Raw genomic sequence first — 20,251 nt, 5'->3', positions numbered from 1 at the left:
TACAAAGATGAACTGACCATGCATGACGTCAAAAAATGACTTTTCAAATAATTACAAGTAATCTTAACGCTATGACGATTCAGTAGGTATCCATTAATACTTTATTTCATTGAAAAATAAAATACACGTTGATGATAAAAAGGGTGGTAAATATAAACAGAAATAGGTTTTTTATCTCTTTTTCTTATCAACGCTATTCTTTCACTCGACCCGAGTACGGACTCTGCGCACGTGAACAGGGAACTGAACACAGCAGTAAAGAGGACGTTACTAGAAAAAACATCCATTATTATTATGAGGATTTAATGTAACGTATAAAAATAATGCTCAGGAGAAAGCCAATTCTACTCAAGGTAGTAAAAGTAAGTTAATCACCTAAAACTAAATCAAACGACGTAATTAGTCTAAATCGTGTAAACAAATCAATTACCGTCAACAACAACTGACCCGTGATAAGGTCCGCTTCGCTCGCTGGTGGGCAGCCTGAGCTGCGCCCGCGCACCGCACATCTCAGTCGAGAGCAGATCGTTCACGTATCAACGCACCCTTATCTGTACACAAGTAAGTTTTACTTTTAACTTTCATAAATATTTATAATGTTTTATTACTTTGTTGATATTATTTATTGATTTTCGTTTGTTTCTATGCAATTTGAGAAAAGATTATTATAATAGTGGGTAATTGAAAAAAAACTGTTAGGTAGTTGTTTATGCGGATAATAAACAAATAGACTCAAAGGTTTTACTATAAACTTTCTGATTTCTATACCGGGTTTCGAAAATAAGGATTTTCCAATGATTCTATAAATATAGCCACAGGTTATAGTATTTATATTTGGCGGATTTTCTTCTGTGTTGGTGATTTCATGCAATTATTGCCATACCATCTTACTTCTACCTCCTATATAATATTGTAAAAGGTAATTGAGTAGGTATGTAGGCTGTCTACGTAGTATATAATTAAGTGTAAAAAATCATGATTTACCTAAATACCGGGGCACTTTTTCACACACGCTGATTTAACCCTATTGAATATTTAAAACTATTGAATAGCCCGTGTAATGGATGCTGGCACAACTGATAAACAACTTAAACTCATACTACTACTTAAATAGTACTTAATTACTTTACCAAAATAGCATGCAAGGGACCTTGAGTGAAGTTTAAGTGAAGTATATCGAGGCATTCTCAATGTGCCACAATAATATTGATTAACAGAGCCATTTATAAATATTTATTTATCCACTCAAGCGTCCAAGCCGCGCGGTGATTCTCGGCCCACCTGTCCGCGTATGAAATGTCAATTTCTTTTTTACGACCAAGCGAGACTCTTTCAACAAAAACGATTACTACTGAAAAACTACAATAGCTAGATTCGAATAAAAAATACTCACGGAAAGCTAAAAGAACGTAAAATTTTATTTGATTAAAAGTAAATTACTTTAATTAATATTATAGGATGATAATAAAGTATAAAGTTGAGGATATCAAAAAAAATATCGTATATTTTTTTTATTCAAAGTTTTATAAGAAAAATATAGTGGTTACTGGTAACAATGTTTTTTATTATATTAGTACAGGATATACTCTTTTAAATGATACCAATATCTTAATATAAATATTTAGTTTTCTGTCATGAAAAAATAAACAAAGTTAAGTGTTTCTCAAGCGGTCACTGGGCCTCGGGCGACGTAAAAATGTGCCAAGATGGCCGCCCGGCTAATAGCGAGTTCACACGACGAGGTTGTTTTAATGAATTTTTTTATTAATTTTTTTTAATTAAACGTTTACTTTTATATAATTTTATTACATATCCTTTTTTATTATACAAATTATGTTAAATAGAAAAAAAGAAAGTGGTTATTGGTATTACAGTAAAAAAAAGACACTGTAAAACTGAAAAAAAAAAACCAGTAACAAACATTATAATGCGCAAGGGCCTAAGCTCAGTAAAGCCCCATTTTTTACAAACCACAAAACATTCCCAAATTGATCATAAAACGCTCCGTGTGCACAAACCATTATTTACGTTGTAAGTAGATCAGTCCAAGGGGAGTCGGCTCACCAACACTAAAATCATGAATAACGTCTTAACATTTTAATCATTATAGACCCCATCTCAATGTATTTCGTTTGTAAATGGCCATTAACGTGCTAATAGTGAACGATTCTCGTATATTTTGCATTTATTTAACAAAAATAACCAATTAGAATACACTGTAAACAATAGAAAAGTATCAAACGATGATCTTGTAGTGATCGTATAACTTTTCCAACTAAATTATACTATGTAAACGTTTTGAAATTGTCGTAATAATACATATTTCGTAAAGGAAATTTATTCACGTTTATTTTGATATAAAATAACAATCTAAATAAGGTATAAAACAAGAAACTTACCACATTTTTGTCAAGAGCTCCACACACAAAAAAGTCACTTGTCAAAAACGACGAACTGTCACTTCAATATATTTTTTTATAAATTTAATGTTGCCATTGCACAGAAAAAATCACAACTCACAGATGACAAATTTCATAACGCGCCATCTAGTATCAATCAACTATATTAATACCACCTGGTTATAGCGCTGTACACGTTTAAACTGAACGATGTCGTTCGGATACTGTAGTCACCATGGACGCTTAAGGCAAGAATTTTTTTGGTGACAGTTGTCACCTCGGACGCTTGAGTGGTTATAGCAGGGTCGATTTAATACTTAAGTAAGTACTGTGAAAATTATAAATAGTCTGCTCTGGTCTTAAGTTGAAATCATTAAGTGCATATTATGCTCGTGATCTATATATGATCGATGGATCACCAAAACGAGTTATTAGAACAACTACTTATACCTTGCTTATGTTCTTGGGGAGTAAAACAATTCATACCTTATTGACATGTATTTTGTTTTTATGTGTTTACATAACAAAGACGGACGTAAAGTTTAGCATTTACTTACCATCATTTACAAAATGAAAGCTTTTTCCAACGTATGATTGATACATTTTGCACCAGCCTGTTTTAGAATATTGATGCACTACTTTTATTTGGATCAAAATGACGTGCTATTGTAAAAAATTGCCCTTCCTTCTCAGAATGTACTTGAATAGTTTATTTTTATCAACTCAATTATTAGAGTGTAGGTATTTGGATACCCAGTTACCATTCGATGTGTACTTATTTTGTACCTACTTAAAACCGTTCAGACTTAGGTACTTACAAACATTATCTAACACCACCTTATCAACACAATGTGAAGTTAAACAAATCCATTGCTTATTTGACCCTCTGTGACAGATAGTTACGCTACTGTTAACGCATGCATTAGTGATCGCGCTGTGTGAACGCCACGGACAAAGGTCATTTCCTAGGCAAATAGTCATCGAATGATCATCGTTTACTTGATGATAAGAAACGGCTGATGTTATTGGAGAATTTTACGATTTTTAATAAAAATATGAAAGGGCGTCAGGTTTCTAAAGATGGATAAGCATTTAACATATTTATTTATTTACATGCTCTCATTAAGGGATATGCAATGGGATATGCCAGTACCTAGTTTAAAAATAACTTTAACATATAAACAATACAAAATATAACTAGGTACTTATAGCTATGGGTATCAAACGAAGTTTTTCAACACACTTACGGATTCGTTGGGAAAATTAAGTATCCATGAAGATTTTTGGCGGTAGTTTTCCTTAAATTCGTGGGTCCTATTACGATAAATATTGGGAATATATCTACTCTGCATCTAATGTAACTTAACAGCGTATTACAAAGCAAAGCACACTGATAAATATTTATTTTTCTTCCATAGATATAATATTACTAAACAAGATTGCGCACGCTCAAAATATATATTTACGAAAATGAACTCTATTCTAACGCAATAAGGTACTAAATTGGTTGCATAATACACAGAGGCAAATCCGAGCCGAGAGGGATAGTTCGAACGGAGGCTGTTTGTCTCTTTCTAACACCTTGCCAGCATAAAAAAATGTTGTGATCAAAAGTTTTGTCTTCCCAAAAACAATTGAATCACTTATATTTTTATCTTATTTTAACAATTGTAACTCAACAAATTAATAACAATCGCATTAATTTATTCGTATTTATTATTAAAACATAAACAACATAAATTTTTATTTTGCTTTTTTTTATTTTCTAGCGGTAACCCTGAACATTCTTGGCGCGTAATCAGCATTTAAAATTTTGTTTATATTTTTTGTATTAAATCAATTTAAACTATTAAAATGGTGAAAAAGTGTTGCGTTTCTACTTGCAAAAGTGAATCCTATGGTGGTTGCAATATATCGTTCCACAGGTTAGCTAATAATAACATTTTCGTAAACCAAACAACTAGGGTGCCCATGAATTCTTGTAACGAGTCAAAATATGGGTGATGGATTTTAAAACTGTTGTACTATTGTTATAGCTTCCCAAAAAATGAAGAAAGGCGACATAAATGGCTCAGCAGTCTATATATGAAGTAGAAATACAAAAAAAACAGTCTTCACTTCGAATCTTCCTGCTTTTATACTGCTAATTTCCGCTAATTATTAAAAGCCTTTATTAGTATCTTAAGGTCACAAACTGCGTAAGTTAAAACTTCAATACTAATCTGTGTTTAATAATCTTAGCAAATTCGGATTTGTCTCACATAGCTTAATCTCATAGTCACCCTATTAGAAAGGGACAGACAGCCTCCGTACTAACTGTTTCACTCGGCTCGTTTTTTGGGTTTATATGCGCAGTCCTGTTTACTAATATTATGTCTATGTTTTCTTCACAAGAAACCACAAACTAACGCTTGTTTTTCTTTTCCCGCCATTTTTCCTATATGTCGAAAATTCAGCAAACGCACATCAAAACAGCCTTCTTATAAAATAGAACATTTATTTTACTTTTAAAACGCTCAAATCCATTTTTTGTAATGTAGGTATTTGCCAATATTTTTAATGTCAAAATTATGATTTAAAATTATTTTTTTATGATAAAATATCAAAGTATACCTACGTACATCCTCTTTTTCTAATTTGGTTGAAATGACAAAAAAAAAATTGGGTTACTAATTTCAGCTAAGTAATTTCTTGAAATAAATAATAGCTCATTTTGTAAATACCGAAAAAAGAAAGTTTTCTTTTATTCAAAATTAGGAACTAATATGAACACGATATTACGATGCTTAGTTTGAAAGTGTAGAAAACAACACACAGAGCTTCCACTTCAACAGACGTAAGCGCACGTAGTAACAGCCTTGGACTAGTGTGTGTATAAAAAAGTTAACAATCAATATAAACTTTTCATTTCACCGCAAATGAGTCACGGTCACGATACTACAGAATGATACACATATTTACATGCACTCGATATACTTACTAACTTAATGTACTTAAAACAAAGTTATACTTGACGGTACAAAGTGTAAAGATAACTTCGATTCCGGGAGACAACACATTATGACCGAATTATGAGTTAGATATTTGTCACGTACAGAGGTAACTGGGTTTCGTAACATATAATTTAGAATTTAGATAATACCTATCACAGTTTGGTGTAAACACAAACACCCACCTCATTAGTCAAATACTTATTAGTTTTTGGCCAGTTCTGAACCATAAACACTTTTTAAAAGAGTATGAATAAATATACACCTGTGCTATTGGCTAGTTTCACTAGTTACTGAAAAAGTCTCTGATAGCCTCTCAAGAACTTTTCTGACTGATAAACTATTTACTAACTTTTGGTTTCACGGGTCTCTTGTTAGAAATATTATGGGGCAGAAATTATAAGCATTTCTTAGCAGCAGTTCTTATCTGGCAGATAACATTAACTATCAGATAACTAACTGAAATATTATCGGTAACCTGTGAAATCGGGTCTAAGTCAATTTACTGTAATATCACGAGATGAATTAACTCACGAGTGCTAAGATCACGCGTGAGCATGACTTAATCCTAACTGCGATAAACAATATTATTACATGTTTACTATTCTTGTTTATTAAGTTTTCCACAGACTTAGTCATGTTATGAAATTTTCTCTGCAATCGAATGCGCGGAACATAATTACAATGATGATAATAAGAAAATATCCAATTGATGAAACTGCTGACTTATTAACCACATATACATACAAAGTATTGACCATTGAGGATTACTACAGATGAATTAATCATTTCTATAATTAAATATGACCTAATTCTATGGCCTTTAGTTATTCGTAACCTCTCATTACCAATAGATTGGAATTATTTAAAACTCACCACCTCAACGATAACCTTTGCAATAAAATAAACAATGACAGTATTCATGTAAAGTTCTGAAACAAACGACAGTCGGTCTCGGGAAAAAATACAATCAACACCTTTGTCAATATAGGGCCATTAAAAAATAAAATAAAAAAAAGAGTTTCAAATTTCGAATGTTAATCGAATATACCGCGAACGCGAAAATCACAGTGACAAAAATGGCGGAAAATGGTGACGTGATTAAAAAAAGTTTCAATGGCACTTGCACTTTGGGTGTGAATAAAAGAACGAGTGGTTCCATAGCTAAAAAAGCTGAAGCTTATTTGAAAGCTGTTAAAGAAAGTATAGGGACACCACCAGGTTTGTTGATTTATTAACTGATTATTTTGGGAAACTTGGTTTGATTTAGATTATTTTCGATAATAAATTGCAAATTAGCAAAAAGCACCTTAATTAAACAAGGTAATATTTATAGGGATTTATTTGAAAACAAAACCTTAGTGACACTTAGCCAATTAATTTTAGAAAGGCTTTACAAATAATTTTGCCTACTGAGGACTGTTTTTCATCAAGGCCCATAGAAAATACTATACATTAGTATAGTAAGATTCAATCGTATACTATTAATAGTAATAATACAGATTTTACATAAAACTTAATAAAACCATCGCACACGAATTTTTTATTTTATAATGACAGTTGTTGCATTTATTTCATAATCCCAGTGTGTATTATTAACACACACAAAAACAACAATATGTGCTCCCAGTCTTGCTTAATTGTCCGTGCACAACATCTCAAAGGTATTGTCAAAACAACGATAAGGTTAATGCGACGTTCCTGCAATGCATTCAAGTTTATTGAATAACAATACGTAGTTCTTTACTGTGCCATGTCAATCTATAAAAAAACATGAGAAACAACAATATTATCTTGAGTCTATTTTGCGTCAGTAAGGCTCTAGACAGACGGACTGCATTTCAACTGCAATCCAACTGCAAATTTGCAGTTCAACGGCAGTTTGAATGCAGTTGATACGACTGCAATAGAACTGCAAATCAACTTCAGAACACGACTGCAAGCCGACTGCAATTGAACTGCAATCGGACTGTACGTTTCAGTTGGATTACAGTTGAAATGCAGTCCGTCTGTCTAGAGCCTTAGAGTGGGTTACATTACACCGCGTGTGAACAACGATATTATAAACATCCTATACGTATAAATGCTGGAACATATTCTGTATCTATTAAAACTCTTTGCTTGGATTTGGGTCCTTTTTCATTACAACACATTCATTCATTATTTTATTTTTAATCCCACAAACATACATAACTATGAACCGGCCATATAGAGGTAGCACAAGAATGAGCTACATAATGTATGTAGTTACGAATGACTGCGAGGATACTACAGCGCGTAGCAATTTACGTAGTCATGTTCACTGCATTTTTTACCGACTTTAAAAAGGAGGTTCTCAGTTAGACCTGTTTATATGTGTGTGTATGTGCGGGATTATCTCACGTTATCTAACGTGAACCAATGTTGAAGCTGTTTTTAGAATTGTAGGATTGGTAAGACTCAGGAGGAACTATTACTTATCGGTTTTCCTTTTTTGTAAAAAGTTTTTTGGTCAACATTCTAATTTAACTTATAGCAAGTTACTATCGTAGTTCATCGATATTCGGTGTATCGTTTATGTTTTGAGATTTTTATTGGAATATGATTTCTTTTCTCCTTATCCGTATCGAATAAAGATTGCTTCTCTTCAATTAGGTTCGACAGGTTTTCACTTTGACACATAACACTCTGTAGATAAAAATAGGGACATATCTGTTGTAGGGGTCGCCATCGAATTTTTTGAGAACTGTCCCTACTTCCGCATTAACTTATAACGAAGCATCTATTCATTTTCTATTTTGTCGACAGTGGCAAAAGTTCAAAAGCCGAGTATACCGAAGCTGGAGGTGGTGCAGCGAGTGGCCGCCATTCCTATCGTCGGCTCCGGCATCGAAGTCACCGAGAAGGTCTACCATAAGATCAGGGTAATTATCTGTTTGTTATAATTAAGTTGTTGATTAGTTAACTAGTCCAGCAGTCCTTGAAATGTTAACGATATGCGAGTCATTCGATGTAGGCATCTTAATTGATAAAATAGAATATTGATGTGTTTTAAAAGCGGATCTATTTATACTCCGTCTGGGTACTCTCTGACAATTGCTGTGTCTTTGCAAAAATTTTGTAGAATATGGATAAGAACCGAAACTCTGTGCAATTTATTTGTTTACACGAAACTTAAATCTAAAGCGACTCCCCAACAAACGCATCGATGTGAAAGTCGAACGTTAAGTAAGCTACTGTCCAGTTGAATGCATAAAGTCCTGGATGGTATCGACTTTTTGAAGACCAACACCATTCTGTTTTATAGTTTTTCTACTTTATCTCCTTCTACCATTAACACATCACACGATTCTCCAGGAATCCAACCCCTTGATCCGTTGGTACCTCTCTCTGGGAGAAAAGTCCTTAGCCACCGGTGTGCAGCTGGCACTCCCAGCGGTGTTACTGTTCGAGACGCCTATCCATCAGCTGGATAAGTTCCTTTGCATGTCACTCGATGTTGTGGAGAAGACTGTGCCGTCTATCAACCTGCCGCCGCAAGCAGTAAGTATCCTTATTAAGTGGTCCTATTGGTATTGGCCAAAACATTATTAATTTCTTTCTATCCGGCTAACTAGACTATTGCGTTCGTACTGCGTAGCTTCTGGTATTATTTATCAGGAGATCTATTAATTCATGAAGGTACGCTGTATGGGTTCTGAACTCACTACCACTCGAATTAATTAGCCCAAAAGTTAAAACCAGTTTACAGAATACATCATACACGTTAGGTACATGTTTTGCTACCAATGGTTATCAACAGAATATGGTAAAAAAGTTACTATCCTTATCAAGAACTTACATGCACAATATTCGTGACTTAAAACATGTGACAATTAGTTTCTTACAGTAAATTAGGATGTTGTTATACTTAAGTGGATGATGTCCGGGTGAGTGATTGCATTCGCTGCCGATTACAACATCGATATTCACAGTTATCGGCTCCGGTTTAGGTCACGTTAGGTCATGTTTAATAAATATTCACACATCTCAATCTTGTTCCGATCATTATTAAGTTAACCTCTTGATTTACCTTATTTTCTGTTTGTCAGTGCGTTTTTGCAAAAAGTAGGTACCAAACTTTTTGGTGGTTGAGAAAAATCGAGCGAGACGTTGCGCAGAAATAATTTGTCAGCGCGTGGCGGAGATGCACTAGGGACATGGCCACATGGGCTGGAAAAAAAGTAGCATGCCGCCATCCGTTTGGCAAAAATTGGGCTGCAATACTATTTTAGGAAGGAGACGAACATAAGCATCGTTTTCCTTGAAAAGCTATCGTTTAAAACCTCACCATGTACTATTACGTCACTTCCTTTCCAAACAGATGTATTCCGAGACCCGTCGCTTCGTGTTACGTCGTACGGACTCGGTGAAGCAGCTGGGTACTGCCGTCCTAGACTCCAGAGTAACTGCAGTTACTGCCACGGTGTTAGACAGGGCACTGACCACTGCTGACAAGTATGTGGACAAGTACCTCCCGCCGGATCCACAGGATGCTAGTGACGGTGAGTGTTTAGAAGGTTCTAGAAGATGGTTAATTAACGTAGCTGGAATCCCTGCCTTGGCTGCGGGATGGTTCGAAAGAGTTACCATGGCCCTGGTACATAGAGGGCTTAAGAAGGAACATAACAGATTTTGGTCAATAAAAGTCTGACACTCCCACACCTATTAACGGACATGACACTCCCTCACCTGCTAATGGACATGAGACATGGAGGGGTCATTTGATGATTTCTTCGTATCTGGGTCATTATAAAAAAAGCCATGTGTATCTGAAAACTAGCATACTTAGGTTTTAATTGTCCTTCCAAAAGAAAACGTTATACAAAACTTACCTATCTGTTAACTAGCGAAGGTTTTTTGTATATCAATGATGAGACAGCACATGTCTAATCTAGTCAGTCTTGTAGAGGAAAAAGTAAATCAGGTACCTACTGCAAACAAATTGCATTTTCCTTGTAAGTAAATAGGTAAATTATTATTGCTTACCTATTTCGTAAGAATGCAAAAATAGCTTTTATTCATTGTTGTTATAATTAACAAATCCTTTATGAGTATTATCGAAGTATCCAATATAATGCGATAAGATAAATTATTAAGATAGGTACAGCTACGTATTCAGATCAGCCAATAACACACAAAGATAATTTTGTCAAATATCTAAGTAAGTAGTTGAATGATCTCATAATTTCCTTTGTTATTATCTTGAAGGATAATGCTAAATGTAGGTGCCTATATCTGTTAAAATTGTTTACCATTTTCGACCGAAAAGTACTAAATATCTTCAAAGACGGACATATAATATGACAATTATACAAAACTGTAACCAGCCGGCAGTATTAAATTATAAGTAATAAATCACACACAACATAAATCACGAAAATGTTATCGAGTAGACGAAATATGAGCAATAACGGTTCCAATTGAGTGCATGTACACAGGTCCAAACTATCGGTCGCAAGGTTACTCGATAACTTCGGTCTGAACCCCGTCTGGCCGCCTAATTAACGGAAGCATATCACCTATTGTCCTTCTATAATTAGTCCAAGCAATAACCAGCGTGTTATCAGCGCAGTCCCTAATTAATGAACAGATCATAACTGTAGGGTCTGACTGATATTTGTCTGGTATTGATGACAAATTACTTAGATGTGATAGTGTGGACTCTGTGCCCATTCATGCTGATAGCGGTTTTATGGTTCTGTACGCTTGTCACCTGTTACATACCTAGTTGCTACTCTTCTTCTACTAGATAGGCACAAGTCTTGAATTTGACCTACGTCTATTAAACATTTCTTAACTATAACTAGCATGATTAAACTTTGATACCCTATTATGGATCTTTTATTGCCGACTCCGATGACAATAATCACTTTCACCATTTTTGAATATTTCCGTAACATACACTTTCAATTTACTGTTTCATTGTTTAAGGCGGCCCCTAGACCTAAATAAGGTTGTGCAATATTACAATTAAAAAATTGCTATTTTAAGTTGCTATAAATCATTGCGCAATCTTCATTTTGCACAATACGAAATATTGCGCAATATAATTGAGAGTCTAGGGAGCGCCTAACGTAGTACCCTTACCATAGTGGTGATCATAGTGACGAGCGCGGAGGCTGCGGAGAGTGGGGACAGCGGCCGCGCCCGCGCCGCGCAGACCGTGCAGCACGGCGCCCGCTTCGGCAGGAAGCTGCAGCGACGCCTCACACGGCAGGCCCTCGCTGAGGCTAAAGCTATTAAAGAGCAAATACATGTGCTCGCCTATGTTGCTGAGTTGGTGAGTTACTTGTTAATTATATGCTTAGAATCAACTACTTAAATATCTCCAAATCAACAATTGAGACAGATACACTTTGTTAAAAAACTATTTTCAATCCTCAGTCAGGAGGAAACTTTAATCCTCTAGGAATTTCCAAAAACAAGCTCATTATTCCATTTCTTGTTAGAACCAGTTAAATATGGGCCCTATAGAAGGCAAGAAATTTTTAATTATGGAAGCCAAGTTAATCAATTTGTCTGCCGATAATATAATCGGACACAAAACCTCATTATAGTTCGGCCATTCAGAGAATGCGTTCCTGACACGTCGCGATTGAACTGACGACGTAACTTTGCAATGGCGTTGCAGTTACGATAAAAATATTTTTGCTGGTTGTTTACCGTTTTAACAATTGAGGAGCATTAAAACAACATTATTATATCAATAATCAATGAATGTTATTACGTCGTCAGTTCAATCGCGACGTGTCAGGAACGCATTCTCTGAATGGCCGAACTATAGCTACTGTAAACAAATAACCAAGTTTTTTCTCCCATATCCAGGTTGCAACAGACCCGGTGCTAGCCTGGCAGAAGGCTAAGGAGTTGTTCGCGACCCTCAGCCAAGCGGAGCCAGAGAACCAAGCGCGGCCCGCCACGCTTGAGGAGTTGATGGTACTGCTGGCGCGGGAGACGGCTCGCAAGATGGTGCACCTTATTAACTACACGCATAATGATCTGCCCAAGTGAGTGCACTAGTATTGCAGGGAAAATATAGCAACAGAACTGGGTAACAATGGGGAATATAGGGAAATTGGCTTAAGGGAATTATTCTTAAAACCGATGCACTTTCACTCTTGAAATCATTCAAAAAGGGGAATCGTCAATACAGTGGGGACAATACTCAATTAAATCTTATTTTGATTAAAAAATCTAGTACCTAAAGTAAATAATATTTTCAGACTTCGGTCTGTTCGGTCTCGGCATGAGTAGTGTACTGAGAGATTTTTTGAATGTAAAAGTTCTCTAACACCTTTAATTGTCCCAGGAACGTTCGCCAAGGTCTTCAACTCATTACCAAGACCCTGAATGCTGCAACTGATGCCCTCATGAAGGTAACAACATTTCTTCTAATAGGCAATAAACTATAGAGGCTAGGCTCTAGAACATTCCACATTAATGTTCCTTTATTCACAGACTGTTCCTGTGGAAACAGCGATGTCCGAAGTGAAGGGGTGGCGCAGCAAGCTGGAGACACTGGTGCAGCACCTACAATCTGCGTCCAAAACCTACTTGGTAATACTTCATAACAATTTTCTTATTACTACCATGTAACAGCGATAAAACTGAAATGCCATGATCAAGACATGATACAGTTTACACCACGTAACTTTGCCATTCTGAAGTTAGCGATTTGACTCCTTGAGCATTTATTCGAAGTTGGCTGCTGTTGACTTCAAATAGTAAAATAAAATATTAAAACACTCCTGCGCATGTGTGATCCGTCAAATGGTTAACTTCAGAATAGCTACAAAGTTCCCTGATGCGAATCTTATGTAATGTGTAAAGTTTCCAGTACTCCTTCGTAATATCTTAATTATGCTCTTTTCCAGGAACACTTGGCCATCTTCTTGGCGGGAAACGAGGAACGCGAGAAGATAGCGCCGCGGTCGACGTACGAGCAGCGGGACGACTTAGCGGCCATTAACGGACTCAACTAATTTATTTACGATAGCTTTAGACAATTTATATTACTCTGCCTATTATTTTGTTATGTTTTCTCCATAAATGTGTAAAATAAAAATATATTATAGTAAGGTTTTTGAGGACTTTCTATGTATTTCTATGATTCTTGTAAGTTAAAAACTTTTATATTACTTGAAATATATTTTCATTCGGCTGTGGTAAGAACATTTAAAGCTGCTATGGCTGATCGGCAGGAGTATAGTGATCTGATAGCTATATTATAATACTCTGTTATCCGAATAATAAAAATATTTAATCATAGGTAGATTTTAAGAATGAGTAGAATAGAATTATGGATTTAATCATCATTGTCATCATAATTTTAGACAGATGGTAGAATGGAGAATCATTATGTAAGAATTCATTTGTTATAACTTGTAATGTAATAATTTTGTCCTAATTTTAATAAATAAATGTAACTTGTTGTTTAACGATATTCTCATGGGCCTCATGACAATAAAACCGTAACTAACATCTTGAAAACGTTGCATCATGACGGAATAAATTTTATACCTTTTTCTCGAGATTTTTATTTATTTAGAAATATAAGATAGGGCAAGAACCTAGAGTCGAATTCAGAGGATAGTATGTTTTATAACAGGTATGGAAAGATCTAGTGCTCATTGTACCTCATACCTAGTAGTATGTAGACCTTACCTTACCTTTAGATTTGACCCATGACTAGCAGTCGCCATTTTGTCCACTTCAAAATGAAATATAGAGAAAGGAGGTTCAAAGGCAGAATTATATCTTCTTTCACCTAATTATAACGCTGGCTTTTTACTCTTCGTCGGTGACATTTCCGTTTTGTCGGTTTTACAACCATTCGCCTTTCCTTATTTTATACAACTTTTTATATCGGCGAAATGATATTTGTTGGATAAAATATACAATTTAAGTAGCCGTTACTTTAAAACGGCAAAATAAAATAAAATGAATCTAAACGAGCTCTTGAAAGAGTGTCCGCAACATGCTTACTATGTAAGTACCTAACATTTGTGTCACAGTATAATATAATACGAAAGACAATGCTATACAGGCTGTGTGTCCACCACAAATGGACACGCAGTGGTATAATGATAGAAATGAAATACCATTGGTTTTACATACAACTGGTTTTCTAAGTAAAAACTTTAAATTCCAGCCTAATAACGAATACTCTGAAGAACTAGGGCTGATAGACTACGAGCCGACTGAGGCTCGTAGAGAATGGACCTCTCAGACCACTATATGGATGATGGCGTTTGCTCTACTGTTATGGTTGATCACGTATCTCATGGTCATGACCCTAACCATGTGCTTCGACATCAGTTTTCGAACCATGGCGAGTTTCACCGGTATACATTGGTACAATGGAACTTTGTTAGCTAGCGAGGATCATTCAAGATACATTATAGCTTATTAAATTGTGTTTTTATCTAGTAATAAAGAGTGCGTTTGGTGGTACAATGTAGTTTATATTTTCTAAAATCTGATATCTCATGGATAGCAAATCCTTGATCCTTCCTTCTAAAATCCGTGCTGCATAAAATGCGTTGTCTAAAATGCATTAGCTATCTGCCCCAAAACCTTTTTAATCTGTATTGTCGTTGACGTGACATTTTGCCATTTGACATTTTGTCAAAAAAATCATTTCGCAATTCGTGCTTGGCGTCATTATTATGTTGAGATTTTTATAATGGTTCTCTAAGTAATTAAAAGTTCAAGCTCAAAGTTGATAGAATAGAATAGTGTTGAGATATCAACTATGCCTTCGATCGACGTGTTGCCCCCGCCGGGAATGCCCATGGAGCCCCCGCCTGAGGAGCCCCAAGCTCCCCCTCCGCCAGTCATTGGCATTATTTATCCTCCACCAGAAGTGAGGAGTATCCTTTTAAATAATTCATTTACACATTATACTGTGTGTATGATGAAGAATAGGGATGTTTTGTGCAATGAGTTTACCAACATAACCTCAAAATCTACAACATAAGATGAGCTGACAACTGGTACATCAATCCTTACTTAAAAGCTTATACTGTGATTATGTTTTAGTAGGTATGACAGATATTCATTTTTAAAACATTATTTCAAGTATTTATTAGTTTCTAACAGTTATTTACTCAAGAGTTGAGTATTGGGTTCAATACTGCTAATAAATTACCTTCATACTACAAATTAAGCTGTTTAAAGCTAGTTGTTTATAATTATTGCTTGTTATGCAACAATGCTACGAAACAGAAAGGTATTAGTGGAATACAGTTATCAATTTATTTCAATAAACACAACACTCACCAGTTAACATACATAACATCATAGTTAATAATGTTAATTTTCTTTCAGTCACTTGTCACACAAAACATTTTGCAGAATTCAACAGTCTGAAGAAGGTCCTACTGATACACATGATGATGAAATCATATCATCCTTATTAAATAGGTAACCTTATATTTCTTGTTTTTTGAAATATATATTTATCATTCCATGGCAATTTCCTTAACCACTCCCTCTAGATATTGTTGACAAGACCGCAAGCTTCGTAGCTCGTAATGGACCAGAGTTTGAAGCCCGTATCCGACAGAATGAGCTCGGGAATCCAAAGTTCAACTTCCTCAACTCTGGAGACCCGTACCATGCTTACTACCAACATAAGGTCAAGGAGATCAGGGAGGGAAAGGGTGAGTTTAAAACTATTAAATAACATAAGTGTATTGCACATACTATGATGTATGATTGGATACAGTTCAATAGTTAAATTCATCAAAGTAAATGGTAAAATTTCTATAATCCATGAGAGACAAATTGTATTTTTTTTATATTAAAAGGCTGGCTAAATGTCTCATGCAGCCCAATGTAGGTAATCTGTAGAAACCGTCATTGTTAATACTTTAGCTCACCATAATAATTCTGAACTCATGTCAGTCTAGCTACTTTTCATTTTTCATCTGTTGGTATTTAATTGTTAAATTGTCCCATAATTAGGACCAGACCCAGGTGCTCCAGCCCTCATAGGAGTTCCAGCAATCCAGAGGCCTGGTCTAGCACCAGCTACAGCTGCCCGTCAACAGGAACTACTGAAAGCTGCCGCACCGACTGAGCCGCCGCCACCACGCGACCCCCCACCAGATTTCGAGTTCATTGCAGACCCACCCTCTATCTCAGCTCTAGAGCTTGACATTGTCAAACTTACTGCTCAATTCGTCGCTAGAAATGGACGCCAGTTCCTCACAGATTTGATGAAGAAGGAGGAGAGAAACCACCAGTTTGATTTCCTTCGTCCCCAGCACTCGCTGTTCCAATACTTCACGCGTTTGTTAGAGCAGTATACAAAGGTTCTGTTGCCTCCAAAGGAATTGGTTTCCAAGCTCGCAGCTGAAGTTCGCAGTGGGGTGTTAGAGCAAGCTCGCAGCAGAGCCGCCTGGCATTCTCACCAGGCGCGACGCAAGGCCGCTGATGAGGCCAAGATAGAGAAGGAACGTTTAGCGTACGCATCTATTGATTGGCATGACTTCGTCGTCGTCGAAACTGTAGATTACCCAGCAGGAGAGCCTGGAGAGTTCCCACCTCCTACCACTCCTCTTGAAGTAGGAGCGCGAGTGCTCGCACAAGAGAGAGGCGAGGATATCACACATGGCAATGAGGATGACGATACAGAGATGCAGTTGGAATCCGAGTCAGAATCGGAGTCTGATGACGGGCTAGCTGAGATGGAGGACCGCACGCAGCAACAACAGCGTCCTGACGACAACCGCGTGCAAGACATGGAGGAAGACAGCTCATCATCTGATGATGAAGGTCCTCCGGAGTCTGGGCCACGAGCACCGGGTGACGAGGCACCTCTGCCACCGCGTGCAGACCGCGTCGTCGTTAAGAAGTACGATCCCAAACGTGCGCGACCACAACCAACTCCAGCTTCAGAGGAATGGCTGGTGTCTCCTATCACTGGAGAGAAGATTCCTGCGAACAAGGTAGCGGATCACGTGCGCATTGGATTGTTGGACCCGCGCTGGTTGGAGCAGCGTGACCGCGCCGCCGCAGAGCGCACTGATCGGGACGAAGCACTCGCTCCTGGGGCTGCTATCGAGGCTTCACTTAAACAGGTGCGTTGAAACTTCTCTATCTATAACAATCATTTCGAATTTCCGTATAGGAATTTACGTCATGTTTTGACTAATGTATAAACATTTCAGCTCGCAGAACGTCGTACGGATATTTTCGGTGTGGGTGACGAGGAAACCGCCATCGGTAAGAAGATTGGTGAGGAGGAGCGTCGCCGCGATGACCGCGTGACGTGGGACGGTCACACCTCCAGCGTGGAGGCTGCCACCAGGGCTGCGCGTGCGCACATCACGCTTGAAGACCAGATTCAGCAGATACACAAGGTTCACAATTTTTTTTGTTATTATTTCTGCATTTTCACTTTATTAAGTTTTAATATGACCTATTGTTAGACACATTGTATTTTTTTTTTACTGTGGCTACAAATCGTCGACTCTACATGATGCAACAAGGACAACCAGAAATATCATCACCTTAAATAATTACTCGATATTAGGCAATAGCAATACCATTTCTACAATCAATATACCACTCAGGTTAAAGGCCTCCTTCCCGACGAAGAGAAAGAGAAGATCGGTCCTAAACCAGTGGGTCCATCGGGCGTGACTCGCGCAGCCCCGCCCCGCCTGGTGCCGGCACCGCCCCCGCGTCCTCCGCCCCCCGCCGCCCCCGCTCCGCCCGCCCCGCAGCCGGTGCTGCTGCAACCGCTGCCGTCGCTGATGGTGCTGCCGCCGATGGCTCCGCGCCCGCCGTTGATACCGACCCCGGTTGGTGCTGTTACCGCGGTCGGCGCTGTTGGTGCTGTAGGTCAGTATAAATACATAGTGTAAGACAGTGGTTTGCCTCTATCAGTTCCTATGTATTCTTACATCTTCATAACTACGCAACGCATTTTGTAATAAAGTTTTTCGGAAACCCTAACGGTGCACGTGAGATAGCAGTACTGTAGCGTCATGTTCAACGAACTGTCAAAATACATATGCGAATTGTAATTTTCTGTATATATATTTTGATTGATCATCTATTCTTAAAATCATTACTTGAAATATTGTTTCTATATATATTTGTTCCTTTATGTGCAAGTAAAAAAAGAAGGCATAAGTGACTTTGTGACTTTTGCGCCCTTGTTTTTTCAGTTCGGCGACCTCTTTCTGACCGTAATCCATAACAAAATCACTTCAGTTCTATGCCTACAATGCTCATAATATGCTGACTGCTCTTTCCAGGCGCAGTAGCAGCGGGCGGGTTCCCGTTCGGCGTGGTGGAGGAGGAGGAAGGCCCGGCCGCCAAGCGAGCCCGCACCGAGGACGCGCTCGAGCCCGAGCACTCTTGGCTCGCCAGGCATCCCGGACCCGTGCCGCTACAGGTAATGTACCTCTGAAATGTGCTCGGGTCGTGTTGGACTAGAATTACTTGCCGTTTGGAATCTCACCAATGTCTTTGACTATTGGTTAAGAATAACTGAGCGAAAAGGCTTTATATGTAGAATATCAAAGTCTGTATGAATAACACTTTAATGGCCTGATTGGTTGTGAACAGTAGGCAAATTTACTTGTTTAATTATTGTAAGCCCTTTTAAATTATAAATAATAATAATTTTAAAATCGGAACCAATGTCCAATAAAAATTCTAAATAGATTCCAATTTTAGTGAACGTTAAAAACGAGCCAAGGTCATCGACATAGCCCACCGAATCAGCAAGCTGAAGTGGCAGTGGGCTGGCCATATTAGCCGAAGAACCGATAACTGCTGGGCTAAACGAGTTCTAGAGTGGAGACCACGCCTCGGCAAACGTAGTGTAGGACGTCCTCAGGCACGGTGGAGTGATGACTTGCGCTGGCAGGAGCTGGATGCGAGAAGCTGAAAACCGATCTCAGTGGCGTGCACTTGGAGAAGTCTATGTCATTGTATCGTCATCTCCCAGGTGGCGCTGCCGTCGCTCCCCGAGCGCGCGGAGTGGCGGCTGGACGGCCGGGCGCTGGCGCTGAGCGTGGCGCTGTCCAGCTCCGTGGCCGAGCTCAAGAACCTGCTGCAGCGCTCCACCAACATGCCCACTGCCAAGCAGAAGCTGCACTACGAGGTAACAAGTCTATATTGTCGTATATTGATATATTGATATTATATGGTCTCTGAGGCACAGTTTTGTTTGATAAGCCTTATCCCTGGGGCTGGTTCTCGAAATATTTACATGTATTAAAGGCAAGGCTAATTATTGAGAAGGGATATATAATATTTCACGGCCAATTATAGCTTGCTCGCCATGAAAAATATCACTACAGTATGGGTAGGGTATGTGGTGGCTTTGATCGGCATGGTCTATAGTTCTATACCATCCATACCGAAACGCAGCATTTTTTTTCAATTAATTACGTATGACTGGCCAATAAAATTAATGTATGAAATGAATCTTCTAGAGTTAAACAGCATCTCCAAACCAAAATGCATTTGTCATGTGCCACAACAGTAAAACTTTCTACTAATCTACTCATTCTATGTTACAGGGCCTGTTCTTCAAAGACACGAACACATTGGCATACTACAACGTGCCTCCCGGCGCCGTCATACACCTGCAGGTCAAGGAGCGCGGTGGACGCAAGAAGTAGATGCACGAACCAACATCTTCCCATATATATTACATCAATTTATATCGTGTGTGAAAAAACGGCTGCTTATTACGATATTATTGTAGGTGTCTGACATTCTTCTTGATTATTATAGTGAATTGTAAGCTAATTAATGAAATAAATACCTAGAATATAATATTGGCCTTTTATTTTATTGCTTTGGTGAAAACGA

At 37.7% G+C, this 20,251-nt stretch overlaps 2 protein-coding genes across 5 annotated transcripts; both read left to right on the top strand.

Moving 5' to 3' along the window:
• The first annotated feature begins 453 nt into the window (after positions 1-453).
• LOC124634249 (lipid storage droplets surface-binding protein 1) lies at positions 454-13,936 on the top strand. Of its 4 annotated transcripts, none has more exons than XM_047169715.1 (9): positions 454-561; positions 8,177-8,292; positions 8,726-8,911; positions 9,732-9,912; positions 11,503-11,690; positions 12,236-12,417; positions 12,720-12,786; positions 12,869-12,967; positions 13,285-13,936. In XM_047169715.1, coding segments are annotated over exons 1-9 (1,128 nt in total). In that variant the 5' UTR covers positions 454-560; the 3' UTR covers positions 13,393-13,936. The 4 variants fall into 4 exon arrangements, with proteins under 4 accessions (XP_047025671.1, XP_047025669.1, XP_047025668.1 ...); XM_047169713.1 differs by lacking the exon at positions 454-561 and adding an exon at positions 6,369-6,610 and having other exon boundaries at positions 9,735-9,912; XM_047169712.1 differs by lacking the exon at positions 454-561 and adding an exon at positions 6,373-6,610.
• A 1,092-nt stretch (positions 13,937-15,028) lies between these two features.
• LOC124634244 (splicing factor 3A subunit 1) lies at positions 15,029-20,215 on the top strand. The gene is made up of 8 exons (XM_047169702.1): positions 15,029-15,282; positions 15,910-16,074; positions 16,379-17,496; positions 17,587-17,778; positions 17,992-18,262; positions 18,682-18,821; positions 19,380-19,535; positions 19,957-20,215. Exons 1-8 carry the CDS (start codon positions 15,165-15,167, stop codon positions 20,056-20,058), a joined length of 2,262 nt encoding a protein of 753 aa, XP_047025658.1. The 5' UTR covers positions 15,029-15,164; the 3' UTR covers positions 20,059-20,215.
• The last annotated feature ends 36 nt before the right edge of the window (positions 20,216-20,251 follow it).

Source organism: Helicoverpa zea, chromosome 11 (genome assembly GCF_022581195.2).
Source record: "Helicoverpa zea isolate HzStark_Cry1AcR chromosome 11, ilHelZeax1.1, whole genome shotgun sequence".
Taxonomy (NCBI): Eukaryota; Metazoa; Arthropoda; class Insecta; order Lepidoptera; family Noctuidae; genus Helicoverpa; species Helicoverpa zea.
This window is presented reverse-complemented; position numbering and strand designations above follow the sequence as displayed.